The following is a 21,180-nucleotide window of genomic DNA, read 5'->3' on the forward strand; positions in this document are numbered from 1 at the left end:
CAATAAGAATTTTATTTTACCCTTTCAACTTATTTACGGGAATTTATTTTAACAATGAAACTTCCCCTCTATATGTGCATGTTACTATGTCACATTAACTCTTTTTTTCATTTATATTCCTTTAGTTTTCAACTTTTTGGGGAATACTGCAATTACTCTAGAAATTTGTTTTACCTTTTGACTTATTTAAACTGTGTTTTTCTCTTGTTATCAACAAAAGATTGTTGGATCCCTTGAACTTTTTAGAATGTCTAATTAAGCACATCAATTAACTATAGCGTTTATTAAAACCCTTTAATGTTGCTTTAACTTCACATATTCCATTCGATCAAGTTTGGTAAACTTAGGTTAATTATTCTCTATTTGTTAGAAGAGCCCTAATTTCTATCATCTTTGTAAGATGTGGAAGAATTTCATTCTATAAGCCCTTGTACTAGAGAATTGCCTATCAGTATTGTGTTTCCATCTTAATGAATCTGGTTCAACAGTAGTACCGCTGAAATCATCAATCCTACTTAGCCATTAGCCACTCTATCAATCTCTTTAAGGATAAGTTCAAGCCATGTGCGCTCCAAGAATCATAAATGGTACCATTCAGTCGTTGCTTAGAATAAAAAGGTCTAAGAAAATCTCCATTAATGGACTTTGCTCCTTCCAAGCATGCATCCAAAATTTTATTCTTTTCCCATCTCCAGCTATCTTCTGTAAGTTCCTTTCATCTTGGGCCATAGGGATCTAATGTTCTTCCAAACTCCAACCCCATATGTATTAGTGCTTACATTGGTACACCATTGGTTGAGTTCACCAAACATGGCTAATCACCTCCCTCCATAAGGCATGTTCCTCCCTATTGTATCTCCAAACCATTTCACCAATATGGTATTGTTCTATGGTATCATATTTCTGATGCCCAAACAACCCTGCTTTCTACTCTGCAATGTTGTCTACCATTAAACTAGATTATATTCTTTGCCCTCTTAACACCTATGCCATAAGAAATCCCTCTAACTCTATCCAACTTTTCCATAACTTTGGAAGGTAGAGGAAATAGAGACATTACATATGTAGGAAGTGCATAGAGTACAGAGTTGATAAGGATGAGCCTTCCATTCAATGATAGGTACTATGCCTTCCACCTAGCCGGTCTCGTTTCTATTTTCTATCTCTACTATTCCATCCAAATTTCTCTTGCATTGTGTTCACTGCCCAGAGGCATACTAAGGTATGTAGTAAATATATTTTCAACTTTGCATGCTAAAATGGTTGCCATATTCAAGATGTTTGGCATCTCCTTTATTGGGAACAAACTGGTATTCTCCAGTTAACCTTCAAGCCTGAAGACGCTTCAAAAATAGTCAAAATCTTTCAGAACAACCTTAGCCTCACAAAAAAACCATTGTGTCATCCACATACTGTAGGTGAGATATCAACATTGTTTGCCCCCGCTATCTATTATCTCAAAACCTTTAATCCATCTATTTCACAATGTTATCCTCATCATACTATCAAATTCCTCCATTGCTAGAATAAACAGGAAAGGAGACAGAAGATCAGCTTGCCTAAAACCCCTTTTAGAACCCCTCCCCCCCAAAAAAATTCAATTCTTTTCCCACTTCATTGCCTTCTATTCCTCTTTTATTCTTTCTAATGTAATATCATAAGCATCCAATGCAGCTTCTTCTGCGAACTCTTCTGCTACAGCAGATTCATTCTGATCCTTTAGATCCGCTCTCTCTTTCTCTGGCTCCCTTACTTGAAAGCTTTTAGTTGATCTAAAAACTACAGGCTCACCATTCACCGAAACAAAGAACTGGATAGTTATAATGTAAATATCAATCCATTTCAACCATTTCTCACCTAAGTCCATTATCTGAGAGTGTTCAGCAAGAATCTCCCGTTGACATGATCATAAGCTTTTTCTATGTCTAGCTTACACATGCCACTTGTTTCTGCACCTTTCACTACAAAAAAAATCGCGTTTAGTAACAAACCAAAAATGTTGCTAATCAAAATATATCCGTCGCTATATCAATTTAGAAATGGATCAACGACGAAATATGTGTCGTTGCTATTTTGCGCATTGCTAATCATTTAGCAATGAAAAAAATAAAATCCGTTGCTAGTTTTGCAACGTCATAGAGAAGACCTATATCCGTTGCCATTTGTAGCAACGAATAAATTCGTTATTATATTTATAAATGTCGTTACTAATTTCATATTGTATTTCGTCATTTTGATTATTTCGTGACCAAATATTTTATTGCTAGTCCGTTGCTAAAAATTTTTATATTTAGTCCCCAATTTTTTGTGACAAAAGATTATTTTCCTCAATTCATTGCAAACATCTACCAACTATTCTTAAAAGAACCCACATCATCCATAATACCAAAGATAGCAAAATCTAAACACAATTATGTCTAAAACATCCATAGTATCACAACACCCATCTAAACACAATTATGTCCAAAAATCTACAAACTATTCTTAAAATAACCCACATCCATCAAGTGTATATTGTTGTTGCACAATTTTAAACATTTTCAACAAAATAGACCATAAAAAACCAATGCACTAATCGTCAAAAGTATCACAACTGCTCAAGATTGCAATCATCAACTAAGGAATCAAGATCGTCCAAAGTAGTAGCCTTTTGCTTCATATCCAAGACCAAATAGTCTTCACTTTTTCATCCCCCACAGCTTGGCAATATGCTTCAATTTGATCAATATCAGATTCTGAAAATATTTTTTCTCATAATATTTCTTCATATCTTTCCTATAATAGATGAAGTGAAATTATAACGGATTGTACTTAAAAATAATTAGATACCAAAAACTACTTTAAACTAAAAAAATAAGAATTAAGTAAACTACTACATTAAGATTTAGTCTTACATGGACGATTCGGGAATGTTCATCATCGAAAGATTTTCCTTAATGACCATGTGTGTGAACATGAAAATGTACTAGGTACTGATACATAGAAGCCAATGTGGTAATCACTTTCAATAATGTGATGCTTGGAAAGATATGCAGCTTGTCCCATATAAGCAAGAATTAATGATGGATAAACAACAAAAGTAAAAGCTATCTGCAGAGAAGCAACTCTTATTAGGACTTTGGTTGAATTTGTAGTTGCCACCATAAAGGATATTTGCTTGGTATTTTAACAAGCAGGAACATTATCAAATTGAACAAAACATCAGGAGAAAAATGTTTTTTTGACTATAAATAATCTAGCTAACACACATCAGCTTAATATCCTCCAATCTAATACTTAGTTCAAGAAACTGATACAATACTATCATGTGTCAATTTTTTCGGAAGGAACAAAAGTGAAATGACAATTTGCATGCTAAATGGACGCTCATGCTTGCAAGGAAAAAATAATTAAGAAGCTTGTGCGGAAAAGTGAATTCTGATTATTCCCAAAGCAACTCATGCAAAAAATGTAGAAGAAGAAGAAATGATGCAGAAACACTAAAATAGTGAAGTATAACTATGATTTCTTGGTACCTTTCAGCAGCTTAATGAGAACCAAATTACTTGCATTTGTTGTCTTCTGCAACATCGACCCTATAACAAGTGTTGGGAGCATAGTTACCATATCTTTTCCCCTTTGCTTTGCATATGACCAAGCTTCTTTCTCAGCTAACAGTACCAGTTCTGCATGCATTTGGAACTACAAAATACATTCAGATAGGGAGCTTCTCTAGCAAAATAAGCACTTAAGATTCAAATCTGAATTTATATTATAAGGACTAACTCAATCAGACAGCACACTGCTTAAGCAATTAAGTAATCAATATACAGATCATATATTACTATACCAACATTACGTATCGTATACAAGAAACATGAATAATAATCTTAAATTTACACAGAAGTCAAATTCACAAACTCTATATTTGTTGCTTTGCAGAATTTTCTGTCAGACCAATAAGTCTCATCCATCGATTTGGACTTCGGCCAATTGGGGTTCAAGACAGAAGTAGCAACAGAAGATACAAACACAACTCTCTTAATATTTTCTCAGAGCATGCCTTCGGAACATTAACTATGCCTTTTGCTGCAGGCTCAACAAGTTCAGCCTGTAATCTAAACATTGAATATATGAAGAGTTTTACTTTCTTTTGCTGACGTCTAATACTATGTGCTAAAGATCACTATCCTAAATAATCAAAGATCCATCAGAAGTTGTTGCCTCGTAGAATGAATCTGTCGACCTATGCTAGTGGGCTAGAGTAAAAAGAGCAACAAAATCGTCTTGTTATCATGAATATCAAATGATCTTTAATATTAGTATCTTACAAATTTTCACCCGATCAGTATTTTACATCCTGAATAAAAAACATGGGCTAGGGTATTCCGACCTATTACTTCATGATTTTGTGCGTCCTCTGAAACGTTAACATATACCAATCCTTTCATATAACCTCCAGGAAAAAGCTTAGATAAATAGTAAACAAGCAAAATTCTGAAATTGCATGAGATTATGAGACTTACATTCTAGTGATGATCCTTGCATCACCTAAGTCTCTCATCTGCAAAGTGGACAAGACCATAAAAATGAGCATAATAAGTTTTAATGTACTTAGTCAAGAAATATAATCATGCATATCCTCTCTATGAAATCAGTAGCAATTTGGTTATCAAAGAAAACGACTGTAACTTGATTTTCTTAGCATCCCTTTACACAACTAAATAAATGAACAACCTAACTTGATTTTCTTATCACCCCATTACACAACTTGATAAAAATTAGAGAGAGTAAAAAAGAAGTGTGGGAAGAAACTCTATGTCAGCTCATTTTAAGCCTTTTAAGTGCTTAAAATTGAGTGATAAAGTTGTATACCATGTCAGACTTCTATATTCACGCGATACATTCCTCCCTACTTGAGGTGTCTATACGACCACTAGCAAAACCGAAGTATCTAACAGACAATTTATGCAAAGTTTAAGGGCTATCTATGTACTTACACAAGAAAGATAGGAAACATCGTCTCATAGCCTATTCAGTAAAAGAAAAAACAGATCACATCAAAATTTACCTCATCAAACTTTGTGGCAAACAAGTTCAGTGAAGTAAGAATTCCTCCATTTGGCCCAAGATTTAATTGCTTCATGACTTCCTTGTATCGAACAGTGTCTCTAATATCGATTCACCAAATGGCAGGGTTAAGACAGCAGGATCAAGGTTCACGACATAACCCCGAAGATTGGATGCCATTGTGTGGAAAACAAGATGATGGAGAAACGTAGTTTTTTCACTGCATAATCATTAACCAAAACAAGTGCTATATCAACTCTTCCCAGTAAAAATTAGATCACGACAAACAACTTGGGACAAATATAGTATCTCCAAAACAGTATACATATGAATCCTTAAAGCAAACAATTAGGACTTTACCATAACATCAATTTACTTATGTATCCACAAGATTCCTTAATTACTCGGCACAATAAAAAATGTTACTCCGTTCGTTCGCTTTTACTTGTCACTATTTTCCTAATTTGATTTCTATTTTTACTTGTCATTTTTGACAAATCAAGTAAAGCCGAAATTTTGTTTCCATGTTTTACACTTAGCATTAATTAGTTGTTCCTCAAATTATTTTTCAATACCTATTGCTAAATATCTATTAATATGAGTAATGTGATAAAATCACTATACCAATTATCATTTTCGTAATGAGTGTGCGATGTCAAAAGTAAGAAGTAAAATCAAAATGGAGGGAGTATCATCAACTTAGAAACAAAGAATAGCGAGGACACCAGCAAAACTATTAAATTTAGCTTGTATTCGAGCAACTCTTACATATATACGGAAATGATGGAGCAACATACCTGGCTAAAATGCACTTCGGTGTTTTACTAAACATTGGTTACTAAATTTGAAGCAATGTCACAAACACTAAAAAGCAAAAAAGCTAGTCTTTTAAACTTCCCTTTTAAAAACTACATAACTATGCACATGCCCCAGGAGCAGAGCCAATCTTTTAATTTCTTGCTTTAATTGTGTAGAAATCAGTACCAATTTCATTTTTAGCTCTTTCACCCCAAAAATTCTTCCATACTATCAAAGCCTATCAGCACAATATCCCACTAACAAACCAAAGTGAAAGAGCTCAAACAAACCACAAATAGAACTTCTGAGAAAAAATCAAAAACCCTAACATAATCAATGTACGCAAAACACTGAAAATTCAACCACACAAAGAGAAAATCTGTTGAAGAAATTTTAGATTAATAAAGATGCAACAAGAAATATCAATAACCCCACAAACAGAAATTTTGAAAAAAAAACGTTTTCATTTCGAGTAAATAATTATTTATCAAGTTTTTTAACACAATAATCTAACAACCCTAAGTGAAAGAGCTCAAAAAACCCTAAACCTATCATTTACAAGTGGCTTCTAACATAGAAATTAAGAAATTAAAAGAGGAGAAACAACTAAAATTATGAGATATAGAATCTTAACTCTAATTTCGATTCGAAATTCACCGATTGACATCCTTTTTGACTGATATTGAATGATTCCCTTTTCTCAATTGAGAGAAAAAAGAGAGAAAAGGGAAAGGAGACTGTTTTTTGGAGAGAGGCGGATGATACAACATTGAGTACAAAGTGAAATGAAAGACTTAGGCCTAATATTTATTTGGTTGGATAACGGATTTACCAACTGATAAAAATCTATTGCTCCTTATTTATTAAAAATATACTATTAGTTGGTCGGGCAACGGATTCAACAACTGATTATAAATGCGTTGCTAGTTATTTATTAAAAATATACCTAATATATTTTCTAAGAATGGTAAAATACTTCTAGTGACAAAACTTTCGTTGCTATTTCCGTCTCCACCATGTCAAAAAAAAATTTCCCCCATTTATGTCGCTAATTTTGTCACCAAAATAAAAGCGTCAATATTTACCGCCAAAATATAGCAACACATTTAATATTCTGTCGCTAATCCGTAACTAATTAGGCTATTAATTTTAATTTCATTTATTTAGCAACAAAATTTCTATTTTGTTGCAATTCCGTCGTTAATTAGCGACGAAAATGAGCTTATTGCTAGAAATCCGTTGCTAAACGCGGTTTTTTTGGTAGTGAATTTACATGTTGAGTCCATACACTCACTAGCAATTAGGGCTGCATCCATATCTGCCTCCCTTTTATAAATGTCATTTGATGTTTGTTAACTAAATTGTTAACCACCTTCTTGATTAAACCTTGTACTTTCCACCTATGAGACTTACATAGACCTGAAACGGCCAGTACCTTCGCAACAACCTTGTACTTTCCACCTATGAGACTTACATAGACCTAGACCTGAAATCTTTCAATTCTAAAGCTCCTACATTCTTTGTGATCAAGGCTATGAATGTTGCAGTGAAGCTTTCCTCAAACTTCTGATTTTCATAATTATATTGAAGAGTCTTCGGGATGTCCTCTTTCATGAGTTCCCAGAAAGCCAAAGAAAAGGACAGTCTAGTATGACATCGGTAGGAAGATAATGCAGCTAAGGCGAGAATTGCTTCTAAGACATTTCATACTTGTTGTTGCCGATATGATCTTTTCTCTTGTTTCAAAAGTGGTGCTCTATTTAAGAAATTCAATTTTTCCCCACCTGTTGGTGAGTTACAAACTCTTGGAATTCAGGCCCTGGTGCCTTCTCCATAACACATAATTTGATGTCATCTAAGATTTCATCCTCTTCAAATTGTCTTTGTAGCTCCTCTTGTTCTTTATTTGAGTTGTGCTTCAAATAATACTAATTCTAGCCTCCATCTTCTATCTCATTATACAAGTTCTTGTAATGCTGAATGCTTCATTGTTTGATTCAAGGGAACCTAACTAAGATTAGTGGGTAGTCACTAAATTGTTAAGAAACAGTTAGTGGGTACTCAAGAGTCCAATAGTTGTTGAGAAACACTTTGGGTAATTGATTTCCAAACCTAATTGCTAGACCTATAATTAAGTAGTGATAGTTAATTAAATGCAATGGATTAGTCTTGATGTTAATTTATTCCCTATTTTCCAAGTCAATTGATTCCCTTTGCTTGATAGTGCCTCCATTGATCACTTTACATGCTTTATAGTTAGTTTTTATCTTCATTAGTTTAATTAAAAATCAAATCTTGCAAAGTCTTTGGCTTAGCTTAATTGGTGATAAAATGGGACTCGACCCCGACTTATAACTAGATAAATTACTCCATTGGATGTGACTGTGTACACTTCTATTTAATAAAAACGGATTTGGAGGTTAGCAGACAATAATCAGATCACTAGAAAAACTCAATTCACGAACCGTAGGAATTGCACTAGCAACACATGCAACTGCAGCTGCTTTAGTCCCTGCACGGACACCCTCTGCAAGTTCAGCAAAATGCACAAAAAAAATCAGGTATTGGACATATTTTTCCTCTAAATGATAATAACCAGAATTCATAAAGAGGCAACCTTCCCATATGACATGTACATTAACTAGCACAGCAAAAGAAGAATGAGTAGCTTCGACTTAAGTCATCAGCAGCCTGAAGCAAATTCATGAAGCTTGGGATCAACAAGGCTGGAAGCTAAAATTAATACGACTTTTAAATTATTGGAAAGTTATCAGTAAGGCTAAGTTCTTCAGAGGTTTGGAGCCATTCCAAGGTACTCGAACAAGTGAAGATAGATTGATTTGGCAGAAACATAGAAAAGAGACTGCACAGTGAAATCTTCATATGCTAAAGCTGCACTCAATCCCTACAGACAACAAATCAACAATTGGCCCTGGAACCACATCTAGAAAGTGAAAATACCATACAAGGTGGCATGTTTCTCATGGTTCATTGCAAAGGAAGCATGCCTAACTCAAGATAACTTGATGAGAAGGAGAATGAAACCGTGATCAATATGTTATTTGTGTGAGAAGGAAGTAGAGAGCATTAATCATCTCCTTTTACACTGTCCAGTCAATGATAGACATGGCAATTCTTTGTGATATGGAAGAATCAACTGGATTATGCCCAAGTCTACTGGAGATTATTTGGCTTGCTAGAAAATAGTTGAAGGTCCTGTTAACATAATTCCTGCTTGCATGTGGTCGACTATTTGGAAGGAAGAAACACAAAATGCTTTGAAGACAGATCCAGCAATGTGCAGAAGATCAAAATGAACTGTCTATGTTTAATTCATTTCTGGTGTAACGAAGAATTGGTAGAAGATCTCGATACACTGCAGGACATCATAGAATCCTTGTAAGACGAACGAGGACCTACTTTTGTTTTTTGTAATTCTTTGTGCTGATGATATATTATAAACTTACCACTCTCAAATAAAAAAGAACGAGAGAGCTTTCTTTTTACTTTGTCAATATAGCAGAAAAGTAGTTGAAGTAAATATCCATACAGCGACTAAATAAGAAAACAGAGAATTCAAAAAAAAAAAATTGAATACGCGTGTATATGTAGGAACTATAGCGAGCCAAAAGCTGATTGAGAAACAAAACAATGGCTTTCTGAGATGCCCAACTCTTTTGGGTTTGCTTTAAAATCCTCTTATAAACTATACTACAAACAGCAATTTCCGAAACATATTTTCATGATAATTACCTCAAAGATTTGAGGCTTTCACAATGCAACAGCAAACCTGCCTGAAGAGGATCTTTAATATATTTATAACAGGAAATGACCTAAAACGAGCATTACAAAATTTCAATCAATTTTTAATATAATAGAACTCGAGGCAACTTTCTAACAGCTGCTGTTCCTTTTTTTAAAAGTCTTCATAACAGCCTACAGAGAGAGGTGAAATAATGTAGACTAACAGAACTTGAAATTAGCAAAAATATCACTCACGCAAGCTTCTTTTCCTTCATGATCATGAAGAGAGTTAACCCTAGCGAACCAATTTCAAAACCAGAAGAAACCTGGTCGCTTTAACCAACCAGAAAGCAGAAGAAGCAACTTTATAGTTTTATTAGATGAATAAGCTAGCAAGCAATTTTCTTTTTTTTTTTTTTTGGTACGCGTTTGGATAGGTCAAACCAGCTTTTAATCTCTTTTTTTAGGTGTTTGGTAAAATAAAAAAGTCTAAAAACTGATTAAAAAGGGCAAAAAGTGAGAAGCTGGGTACCCCACCTTTTTACTTTTTAGATTAAATTCTTTTCAAGTTTGACCAAGACATTTACCTTTTTACCCCATATATTTTCCTCCAATTCCAACAATATCCCAAATTTGTAGCCTTTAAATATATTGTTTTTCTTTCTTTTTCTTTTTGCCACTTCTCTCCCTCTCTCCCCTCCAGTTTCCTCTTCATCTTTCTCCTTTGTTTTTGAATAATTAGAATTAAAAATTATATACAATTCAACTTATACATGGTGTTAATAATTTTAAGGACATTTAAGTCATTTTGACAACAGAAAAGTGATTAACAACACTTGTTTACCAGACACATCAACAACTTTTTTCAGTTTCAACAATTCTATTCAAACACTTAACTGCTTAATTTATAAGCACTTATTTTCGACTTTTAAGCACATAAGCTAAAGAGCTATTTTTTAATCCTATCCAAACGGGCTCTAAGTTAGGCAACAAGCAACTTTACAGTATAGAACTTCAAAAGAATAAATTACAACATTATAAAAATGAACGATATATCAAATCCATATGAATTCCTTTTCTCAAAAAAAGATAAAAGGAAAAGAAGAAGAATTTGGCCAAACATTTGTTATTAGGGAGTAGCGGCTAGAATAATCAGATATGGTATGTGTGATGGAGATCACACTTTAATAGAATAATCAAATATGGGAACTATGATGGATCTTAATATTTCAACATTTCGCCAGATATTTATTACCTGAAAGTTTCTTTTGAATTAAGTGTAAACACAAACCAAAAATGTGCGCATATATGTATGTGTTCGAAGAATATACATGTAATAGCAAAAAATTAAATGTTGTCTTAGGATTTAAAGTTGTCCAATGCATACCATCATCACCATTACACAGGATTTATTTAAGACATAGTTATAAACATAATCAACTAACAATGTAGCATGAGAAATCCCACTACAAGGATACATCAGCTGGTCTACCTAGGATTAAGCCAACAATAAGCAGTCAAATGCCTTACTTTAAGGCCATATTCACACTGATCCCACATATGAAACTTGTGTATTCCAACCACAAACTCCTTGTGAATCAGCCTTCAACTACATAGGAACCATATTCCACACAGTCTTCCTTTTATTTCTTTTACAGACAAAATATGTTATTTCAGCCTTCCTTATTAAAAAAAATTATTTTGACCTTGTGTGGATATCTATATTGCTCGACTCTCCAAAAATATTGTCGCACCTGTTCAGATCCTCCAAAATGCAATACTTTTGGAGGATCAACAGGCAGCATTTTTAAAGTGCCCAAGCAACAACAACAACAAACTCAGTATATTCCCACAGCGTGGGGTCTGGGGAGGGTAAGAGGTACTCTGAAGAAGCAGAGAGGTTATTTCCAATAGATCCCCGGCTCAAGATAAGGATAATAAACAAGGGGATGGATGACATAACCAAAATAAAGAATAGGAAATAATAAAATAAAATCACAGGAATGTGAACTAGGGGAAATAAGAGCAACAGAGAATAAGAAAAATAGGAACTACGCAATAGAAAATAGGACACCCACCTAGTAGTGACATACACTCACATCCCAAAGACACCTATGTACACTGACCTATGATTACTAACTCCGGCTACATAAGAATTCTCCTGACTGCTAGCTACAACCCACACACTAACACTAGTCTTCTACCCTAATCCTCGACCTCCACGCCTTCCTATCTAGGGTCATGTCCTCAATAAGCTGAAGCTGCTCCACGTCATGTCTAATCACCTCCCCCCAGTATTTCTTCAGCCTACCTCTTCTCCTCCTGAAGCCATCCAACGCTAGCCTCTCATACCTTCAAACCGGGGCATCCGCGCCCCTCCTCATCACATGCCCAAACCATCTCAGCCTTTCTTTCCGAATCTTGTCCTCCACCAAAGCCACTCCCACTTTATCCCGGATGATCTCATTCCTAACTCTATCCCCTTTAGTAAGCCCACACATCCAATGCAACATTCTCATTTACGCTACCTTCAATTGTTAGATGTGAACATGCTTAACTGGCCAACACTTCGCTCCATACAACATGGCCGAATAAACTGCCACTCTATAAAATGTTGTTATGACAAAAGGTCTGACATGCAACATAGGTGGATATTCCTATGACAACAAAAACTATTAGGTCTAACATGCCAAGTATGCAAAGCAACAAAAAGTACCAAATTATTAATGTATATCATGTTGTGCTATTTTTTATTAAAACGAAATTGATTCTACCCTACTAAGTAAAAGTATTATCTACCTCTTAGACAAGAAATCATGACACAAAATGTGCCAACATCGTGAGCAGCCAGCTTCATAGTCTGTTTGGGTTATCATAGTAATTGGTTCATCCAGGGCTAGGAAACATGATAAATGATGATCCAATAGGCTGGTGCATTTTATATTATTCAATCCTTTTGAACACCAATCTAGAACCGTCGAGCTTTAGTATACACCTAGACAACATATGTCATACAACCAGTCTTTTACTGTTTATAGTTCTCATGGTTTCGTTCTTTTCGGCCATGAACACGTCTCGATTTCATGAGAGCTTAGAGAATAGGCCTTTACTAACATTCTCCTTGAAGTGGCTTCCACTTCGCCCTCACATAGGTGATTTCTATACATTTAATCCTATAGATTAAACTATTTGGTCAAATCTGCCAAATTTAGATAATCATTAAAAGACTTTTCACCTTAAGTCTTATCCTTGCTTACTAAATATTGTCTACATCATGAGAATAGATTGGGTAATTGACAATGTTGAACCTGTCAGACACAACTTTGTTTGATCTCCTTGAACCTAGCTCTTGGGATCTCCAGTCTGCTAGATAGAGTTGCCGCCATGCTGACCTGTCCTAGGCCTTAAACCCATTTCCTTGGATGTCTTTTCCACTTCTTCTCTAGATAGGCCTTTTGTAAGTGGATCTAACACATTATCCTTTGACTTAACATAGTCAACAGTGATAATTTCACTAGAAAGAAGTTCCCTAATGATATTATATCTCCATCATATGTGAAGAAATTTACCGTTGTACATCATGCTCCCTGCCCTACCTATTATCACTTGGCTATCACAGTGTATACATACTGGTGCCACTGGTTAGGGCCAATAAGGAATATCTTTCAAGAAATTTTGGAGTCATTCTGCTTCTTCACCGGCTTTATCTAATGTGATAAATTCAGATTTCATTATAGAACGAGCAATACATGTCTGTTTGGATGATTTCTAAGAGGCTGCACCTCCACTGATCATAAATACATATCTACTCGTGGATTTTATTTCATTAGATCCGGTGATCCAATTTGCATCACTATATCCTTTGAGTACCGCGGTATATTTATTATAATGCAAAGCATAGTCTTAAGTGTATTTAAGATACCCCAAAACTCTTTTCATTGCCATCCAATGAGTTTTGTTGGGATTACTCGTGTACCGACTCAATTTACTAATAGTGCATGTTATATCTAGTCGTGTACAATTCATTATATATATTAAACATCCCAATATTCTTGCGTACTCCAATTGTGAGTCACTTTCACCTTCATTTTTTTGAAGTGCAAAGCTCACATCCAATGGAGTCTTTGCAATACCGAATTCTATATACTTAAATTTGTCCAGTACCTTTTTGATATAATAAGACTGTGACAATGCCAACATTTGTGGAGTTTTATGGATTCTTATTCCTAATATCACATCCACAACTCCAAGGTCTTTCATATCAAACTTACTCTTGAGCATTCGTTTTGTAGTATTTATGTCAGAAATGTCTCTACTGATGATCAACATATCATCCACATATAAACAAACAATGACTTGATGATTCAGAGTGTCTTTAATATAAACACATTTATCACATTCATTTATCTGAACCCGTTTTCCAACATAGTTTGGTCAAACTTTGCATGCCATTGTTTAGGTGTTTGCTTTAGTCCATAAAGTGACTTGACAAGTTTACACACCTTATTTTCTTTTCTTGGAACCACAAAACCCTGAGGCTCTTCCATGTAACTTTCTTCCTCTAATTCTCCATTTAGGAATGCGGTTTTCACACCCATTTGATGGATTTCAAGACCATATACCGCCGCTAAGGTAATTAACATTCGAATCAACGTTATCCTTGTTACAGATGAGTAGGTATCAAAGTAATCAAGGCCTTCTTTTTGTTTAAAGCCTTTTACTACAAGTCTTGCCTTGTATTTGTCAATAGTACCATCCGCCTTCATTTTTCTTTTAAAGATCCATTTAGAACCTAAAGGTTTATTTCCTGGAGGAAGATCAACCAATTCTCACGTATGGTTGCTTAAGATTAAATTAATCTCACTGTTGACTGTCTCTTTCCAAAAGGATGAGTCTGACGACGACATCGCTTTTTTAAATGTTTGAGGCTCATTTTCTAAGAGAAATATTACAAAATCTGATCCAAATAAAGTAGACATTCTTTGGCATGTACTACGTCTTGGATTCTCTTCATTATGTACATTCTCATTTGGTTCATCTTGAGGTCGTTTAGATCATCCACTAGACTGTTCATGTCTAATTTTATATGGGTAAATGTTTTTAAAGAATTCAGCATTATCTGATTCAATTATCGTATTTTTATTTATATCCGGATGTTTGGATTTATGAACCAAAAATCGATATGCTTTACTGCTTTTAGCATATTCTATGAACACACAGTCCACTGTCTTAGGTTCTATCTTAACCCTTTTAGGCATAGGAAGTTGGACCTTTACTAGACACCCCCACACTTTGAAATATTTCAAGTTGGGTTTCCTTCTTTTTCATTTTTCATAAGGAATTGATTGTCTCTTACTATGGGGAAACTCTATTGAGTATACGGTTGGCTGTAAATATAGCCTTCTCCCATAAGTTTTGTCATAAACCGAAACTTATAAGTAAGATATTCATCATTTCCTTCAACGTTTGGTTTTTTCTTTCCGCAATTCCGTTAGATTGAGGTGAATACGGGGCCATAGTTTGATGGACGATTCCATTCTCTACACATATTTCGGCGAAGGTAGATTCATATTCTCTGCCCCTATCACTTCTTATCATTTTTATCTTTTTCTCTAACTAATTTTCTACTTCAGTTTTGTATTGTCTAAACGTATCTATTGTTATTTAGGAAGTATACATAACAATATCTAGTGCAATCGTCAATAAAAGTTATGAAATACTTTTTCCCACCACGTGATGGTATTGACTTCATATCACAAATATCAGTATGTATTAAGTCTGAGGGATTGGAATTCATTTCAACAGACTTATAAGGATGTTTTGCATACTTTGATTCCACACACGTTTGACACTTTGATTTATTGCACTCAAAGTTTGGCAAAACCTCTAAGTTAATCAGTTTTCGTAAGGTTTGATAATTAATATGGCCTAAACATTCATGCCATAAATTATAAGACTCAAGCAAGTAAGAAGAATTTGAACTTTTATTGATTTCAACATTCATTACATTCATCTTATAAAGGCCCTTGGTAAGATAGCCTTTTCCTACATACACTTCTCCTTTTCTAATTATAATTTTTTCAGAAACGGTTACACATTTGAATCCGTTCTTGTTTAGAAGTGAAATAGAAATCAAGTTCCTACGTAATTTCGGAATGTACAAGACATTGTTAAGTGTCAAAATCTTTCTTGAAGTCATTTTCAGGCCCACTTTTCCTATTCCTTCTACCTTAGCCGTAGCAGAGTTAGCCATGTAGATTATTTCTTCTACTTAAGCTAGAGCAAATGACAAAAATAACTCTTTTTTTGCACAAACATGGCGGGTGGCACCAGAATTCATCCACCGCTCACGAGGATTCCCCACCAAGTTATATTCTGAAAACATAACACACAGATCATCACATTCTTTGTTGGACTCAATCATATTTTCTTGGTCCTTTTTCTTGCCTTTCTTAGGGGCAAGACAATCCGTGGACTTATGGCCAATCTTGTAACAGTTGAAGCACTTTCCCTTGAATTTCTTCTTGGGTTGATTGTTTCCTTGTTCAAATTTCTTCCTTTTCTTAGAATTATTTTGGTCATCTTCTACAATATGTGCTCCATTAATTGTAGAATTCCCTTTTGACCTTCTCTCGAAAGCCTTATTATTCTCTTCAATACGCAGTTGGACAATAAGATCTTCAATAGTCATCTCCTTGCATTTGTGCCTCAAGTAGTTTTTGAAGTCTTTGCACATAGGTGGTAGCTTCTCAATGATCGCTGGTACTTGAAATACATCATTCATAATCAAACCTTCCGCTAGGAGATCGTGGATAATTACTTGCGATTCCAGCACTTGAGAGACAACCGATTTGCTATCTATCATTTTAAAGTCCAGGAACCTTGCAATAAAGAATTTCTTAATTCCCGCATCCTCTGTCTTATATTTTCGTTCTAGTGTCCCCCACAATTTCTTCGATGTCTTAGTTCCACTGTAAACATTATAGAGGCCGTTTTGGAGACCACTCAAGATATAATTCCTGCAAAGAAAGTTCGAGTGTTTCCAAGCCTCTACAATTATGAAACGCTCTTTGTCCGAGGTTTTCTCGGGCACCTCAGGAGCATCCTCACGAGTGAACCTTTGAAGACATAGTGTTGTGAGGTAGAAGAACATCTTATGCTGCCATCGCTTAAAATCAATGCCCACAAATTTTCCGAGCTTCTCCGCAGTTGCCATTGGTTGCGGAGCATTTGCTCGACTTGTTGAGGCAATACTAGTTACCCCCACAGTCATAGCCACATCTTGCATTTGACTTTCTTTAGTCATTTTTTTGTCACCACAAGACAATAAAATTTAGTATTTTTAGAATACTATTTATAAAGTTAAGCAACTTTAAACTCTTCTTCTAGTTTCTAGTTTATGATGAAGTTTTTATGACTTTCAATTGTCAACCGAATGATCTTTAACTTGTGATAAAGATTTTATATCTTCGAATCACTAGTTAAGTTCAAACGGAGTAGAAAGCTTAAAGCTTTAATCTCTAAAAATAAGCAATACAGATTCTGCAAAAGATTATTTCTTAAGATTGTTATTTTATGTAGTTTTGGGTACAAGAATCTGTATAATTGCAACACCAACTTCAACAATAGTTCATGTATAAATAAGAATACCTTTGAAGTTCTTTAACACCTTCAACACAAGATTACTTAATAATCTATCCAAGAAGTGTGTTAGATTTTAGAAAATAGATGAAACAGAATTGAAGGTCAAGTCCCCCGACTTCACGGAGTGTCCTTAAGGAATAATTCCCCTCACTGTACCCGTGGTTATGGAATCTTCTTCCCAGGATAAAATGGCCTACAATTCAAACAATAGATGTACCTCAAATTGCCTGATCCTACGAGCACACTCAACAGTTTGATTGATCACACAGAATATTTTTAAGACAAGAAGAGAGTTTTTATTTTAGAAAAATATTTGTTTCTAAACCTGTGGATGAAAGCAGGTTTATATAGTCTTCATATGCCTCTTCTGAAAAGTGGCAATGGTTCACTTAAAAGGTATGACCTTTCCTGAAAAATCATGTTTGTTCGTCCAAAGATTGCATCTTTTCTAAACAGGCAGACCATTTCATGAATCAGTGTGTCATTTCGTTGAAGGATTGCATCCTTCTGAAGCATCAGTTCAAAACAGTGCATCTCTCAAAAGCATTGGTTAGAAACAGTGCCATGCATGCATATAACTGGAGGATCAAAAAACAAAAAAATTTACTACATTTTTACTTTCCCTTCAAATTAAATTTCTGTAGAATAAATTATGTCCAAAAAGATAGATCTCATCGATTGATCATTTTCCAAATCCAAATCCAAATCTGAGCCGAGCGACCGACGACGATGACGGCACGAGGCTTCTCTTATTTCTTGCCTCACTTACCATGTGGAGTAAGTGTTTCTTATTTCAAACACTCACAAGTTCTCATCTTCTACCAATGTGAGAGAAATAGTGAACTTTCCAATTTGGAAGTACACTTTCTAAATTGGTGTCTCCCTTCTCCATCATTTTTCCTCCATTTTCTTATTCACACTTTTTCATATACTTTGAACCTAATAGCTTGTATCTGTAGAAGGATGCCAATGACATATGTGCTCAGATAATATTTGATTAACAGCCAAACTATACTTGATCCAGAAAAAAACTCCATATTATAAAACGAGGTCCATGTAGTTTTCCAAAAAAGCAAATTAAAGTCTTCAGCAAAACCAACAACAATGCTAACATTAAATATCCAATGTTTTGACTTAAAAAAAATAGAAGAAGAGGAGAATCTATTATAAAATGCCAGTAAAGTGAGATCCAATCAAGGAAAAAACTTTGATTTTTCAATTTTGATTTCTCCAAATAGCTAAAAAGGAAGTAAGGGAAACTAGGAACCTTGAGTACATTTCCTAGACTTTCGAATTTTGTCCTCCTCAAATGCAGAAGCAATCAACAATGACTCTCTTCGCTTTGCCCACGACTCCTTCATCTCTGATGAAATTCCCATCTACTCTGTTTCAGTAAAGCCCAGATGGATTTTATTTATTTAGTTATTATGTAAGAAAAAGGCAAAAGTATTGAAATAAAACTTTTTAAACAGGAAGTCAGAAAGATGGAACAACGAAATGACCTAAATGGGGGGTGTAGTATTTGCAGATATAGTAGAGACGAATGATATTATTATGGTGGAGAAAGCAAAAGTAAAATTGATATGTTGAGAGGGCGGCCAGTTGAGGAGTTGCATTCTGTTGAATTCGTTCGTACATAAACAATAAACAAAGGCAGTCAGCAATCATCAGCACATAGACAGACAACTGCCACCCACGACTTTAATTTTTTACTCCAAAGAAAAGTTTTTAAATTTTTTTTTTTTAGTATAGCCCCAATAGTGGTTGCTTTTGACTTTTGACCAAACAAGAAAAGCTCACTAGTCCTTTTTTTTTAGTACAAGCATAATTTTTTTCTCTACGTTTTAAATATTTTTAAATTTTTCATACTTATTTGTATCTCAAATTTTATTTTTATTTTTATTATTTTTGCTTTTTTTATTTTTTCATATTTTAATTTATTTATGTCAATCTTTATTTTTTTCTTTTTTTTCTTTTTGAGATAATACTCAACCATCCTCCTAAACTATACCCAAAAAGACTATGACACACCTCAACTTAAAGGAGGTCCTATTACCCCTGAATTAATTAAAAGTGTAATTTTGACACCCTTATTGCCTACATAGCACATAAGTGGCACATATGTGGTACAACACACTGAAGTGTCCACGTAGGCATATGTGTGTGCCACGTATGTGCCACATAGGCACTAAGGATGTCAAAAGTATACTTTTAATTAGTTCAGGGGGTAATAGGACCCCCTTTAAGTTGAGGTGTGTCATAGAATTTTTGAGTATAGTTCAAGGGGGTAATTAGGTATTTTCTCTTTCTTTTTTCTCAACACTATCTATTTCTTCATTTTTTTTAATTCATTTGTCTCAACCTTTATTTTTTTTTTATTTTTATTTTTATCATTTCTCTTTTTCCCTTCATTTTTCACAAACTTTATTTCTATTTTTCCTCTCATTTTTATTTTTCTCAATTTTTGTAACTCTTTAGTTTTTTCTTAATCATTATTTTTTTCTTGCCTTTTATTTCTGGATCTCTTTTTTTATTTCTTTATTTTGTTTGATCATTTTTTCTTGTTTCTCAACTTCTATTATATTTTGCTAATAAATAAAAAAATGGATAATCCGCAAAAAGATTTTTTTTTTGACATCAAAGCAAATTTAAGGACATGAATTATTTTTAGGAACTGCCTCTAAAACAAAAATTATAGAACAACTCATAAATCAAGGCACAATGTGGTAGACTTATAGTATCAAGTCTTTCTTGTGGAGCATAACTTATTGTTTGAAAATTCTTGAGTTAAGTCTTGCTTCTAGGACAAGAGTTAGAGAAAATCTCATAAATCAAAAAACAATATGGTAGTGTCAACACTTGTTCATTGGGTGTAACTTGTTCTTTTAGGAGGTTCTTGGGCTAAATTTTATCTTAGAGGCAAGACTAATAGAGCATCACATAAATCAAGACACAATATGATAGGGTCAACTCTTGCCTACGGGGCGTAACTTGTCGGTTAAGTCTTACCTCTAAGACAAGACTTATAGAATATCTTATAAATCAAGACAGATGTGGTAGTATCAACTCTAACTCATGGCCCATAGGGCGTAACTTGTTGTTTGAAAGTCCTTGGACTAATTCAAGCCTCTAATGAAAGAGTTATAGAGCATTTCACAAATCAAGACATAATGTGGTAGTGTCAACTCTTACCCATAGGACATAACTTGTTGTTTAAAAGTCCTTAATTTATAAAACATCTCATAACACAAGAAACGATGTAGTAGTGTCAAATCTTATTTGTAGAGCGTAACTTGTTGTTTAAAAAATCCTTGAGCTAAGCTTGTCTCTAAAGCAAGAGTTATAGAACATCTCATAAATCAAAACATAATGTGATATTGTCAACTCTTACCCATGGGACATAACTTGTTATTTGAAAGTCCTGGGGTTAAGTCTTGCCTCTAAGTCAAGGTTTATAGAATATCTCATAAATCAAAACACAATGTGATAACGTCAACTCTTGCCCATGGGGCACAACTTGTTACTTGAAAGTCTTTAGTCTAAGTCTTACCTCTAAGGAAGAGTTATAAAATATCTCATAAATCAATACACAATATGGTGGTGTCAACTCTTGCCCATGGGGCATAACTTATTATTTGATGGTCCTTAGGTTGATTCTTACCTCTAATACAAGAGTTGTAGAGCATTTTATAAGTAAAAAACACAATTTGTTAGTGTTGACTCTTGTCCAATATACGCAACTTGTTTGAAAATTCTTGGGATAAGTCGTGCCTCTAAGGCGAGAGTTGTAGAACATCTCATAAATATAGACCTAACATGGTACTGTCAATTCTTGCCCGTAGGGCATAATTTATTATTTAAAATTCCTTGAGCTAAGCCTTGTCTCTAAGCCAAGAGTTGTAGAACATCTCACAAATGAAGACATAACATGGTAGTGTCAATTCT

The 21,180-nt window shown here is 34.4% G+C and overlaps 1 protein-coding gene across 17 annotated transcripts in view; it reads right to left on the reverse strand.

The window, feature by feature from the left end:
• Positions 1–18,944, reverse strand: part of LOC107838909 (early nodulin-93-like) — a 28,323-nt gene extending 9,379 nt beyond the window's left edge. The window contains exons 1-7 of one of the 17 annotated variants that reach the window (XR_007044095.1): positions 18,738–18,749; positions 18,503–18,619; positions 8,313–8,538; positions 5,051–5,269; positions 4,506–4,543; positions 2,895–3,681; positions 2,393–2,775 (exon numbers count right to left, since the gene is read on the reverse strand). Coding sequence is in view for 1 of the 17 variants with exons in the window: in XM_016682167.2 (XP_016537653.1) it covers positions 8,313–8,374; positions 18,503–18,614 (174 nt within the window). In the remaining 16 variants the exon portion in view is untranslated. Of the gene's footprint in view, positions 1–1,573; positions 1,962–2,392; positions 2,776–2,894; positions 3,682–4,505; positions 4,544–5,050; positions 5,270–8,312; positions 12,794–18,502 lie in introns of those variants that run through there. The other 16 variants (XR_007044100.1, XR_007044103.1, XR_007044104.1 and 13 more) reach the window with 16 other exon arrangements.
• Positions 18,945–21,180: the final 2,236 nt, after the last annotated feature.

The sequence above is a fragment of the Capsicum annuum genome, chromosome 8 (genome assembly GCF_002878395.1).
Source record: "Capsicum annuum cultivar UCD-10X-F1 chromosome 8, UCD10Xv1.1, whole genome shotgun sequence".
Classification (NCBI taxonomy): Eukaryota; Viridiplantae; Streptophyta; class Magnoliopsida; order Solanales; family Solanaceae; genus Capsicum; species Capsicum annuum.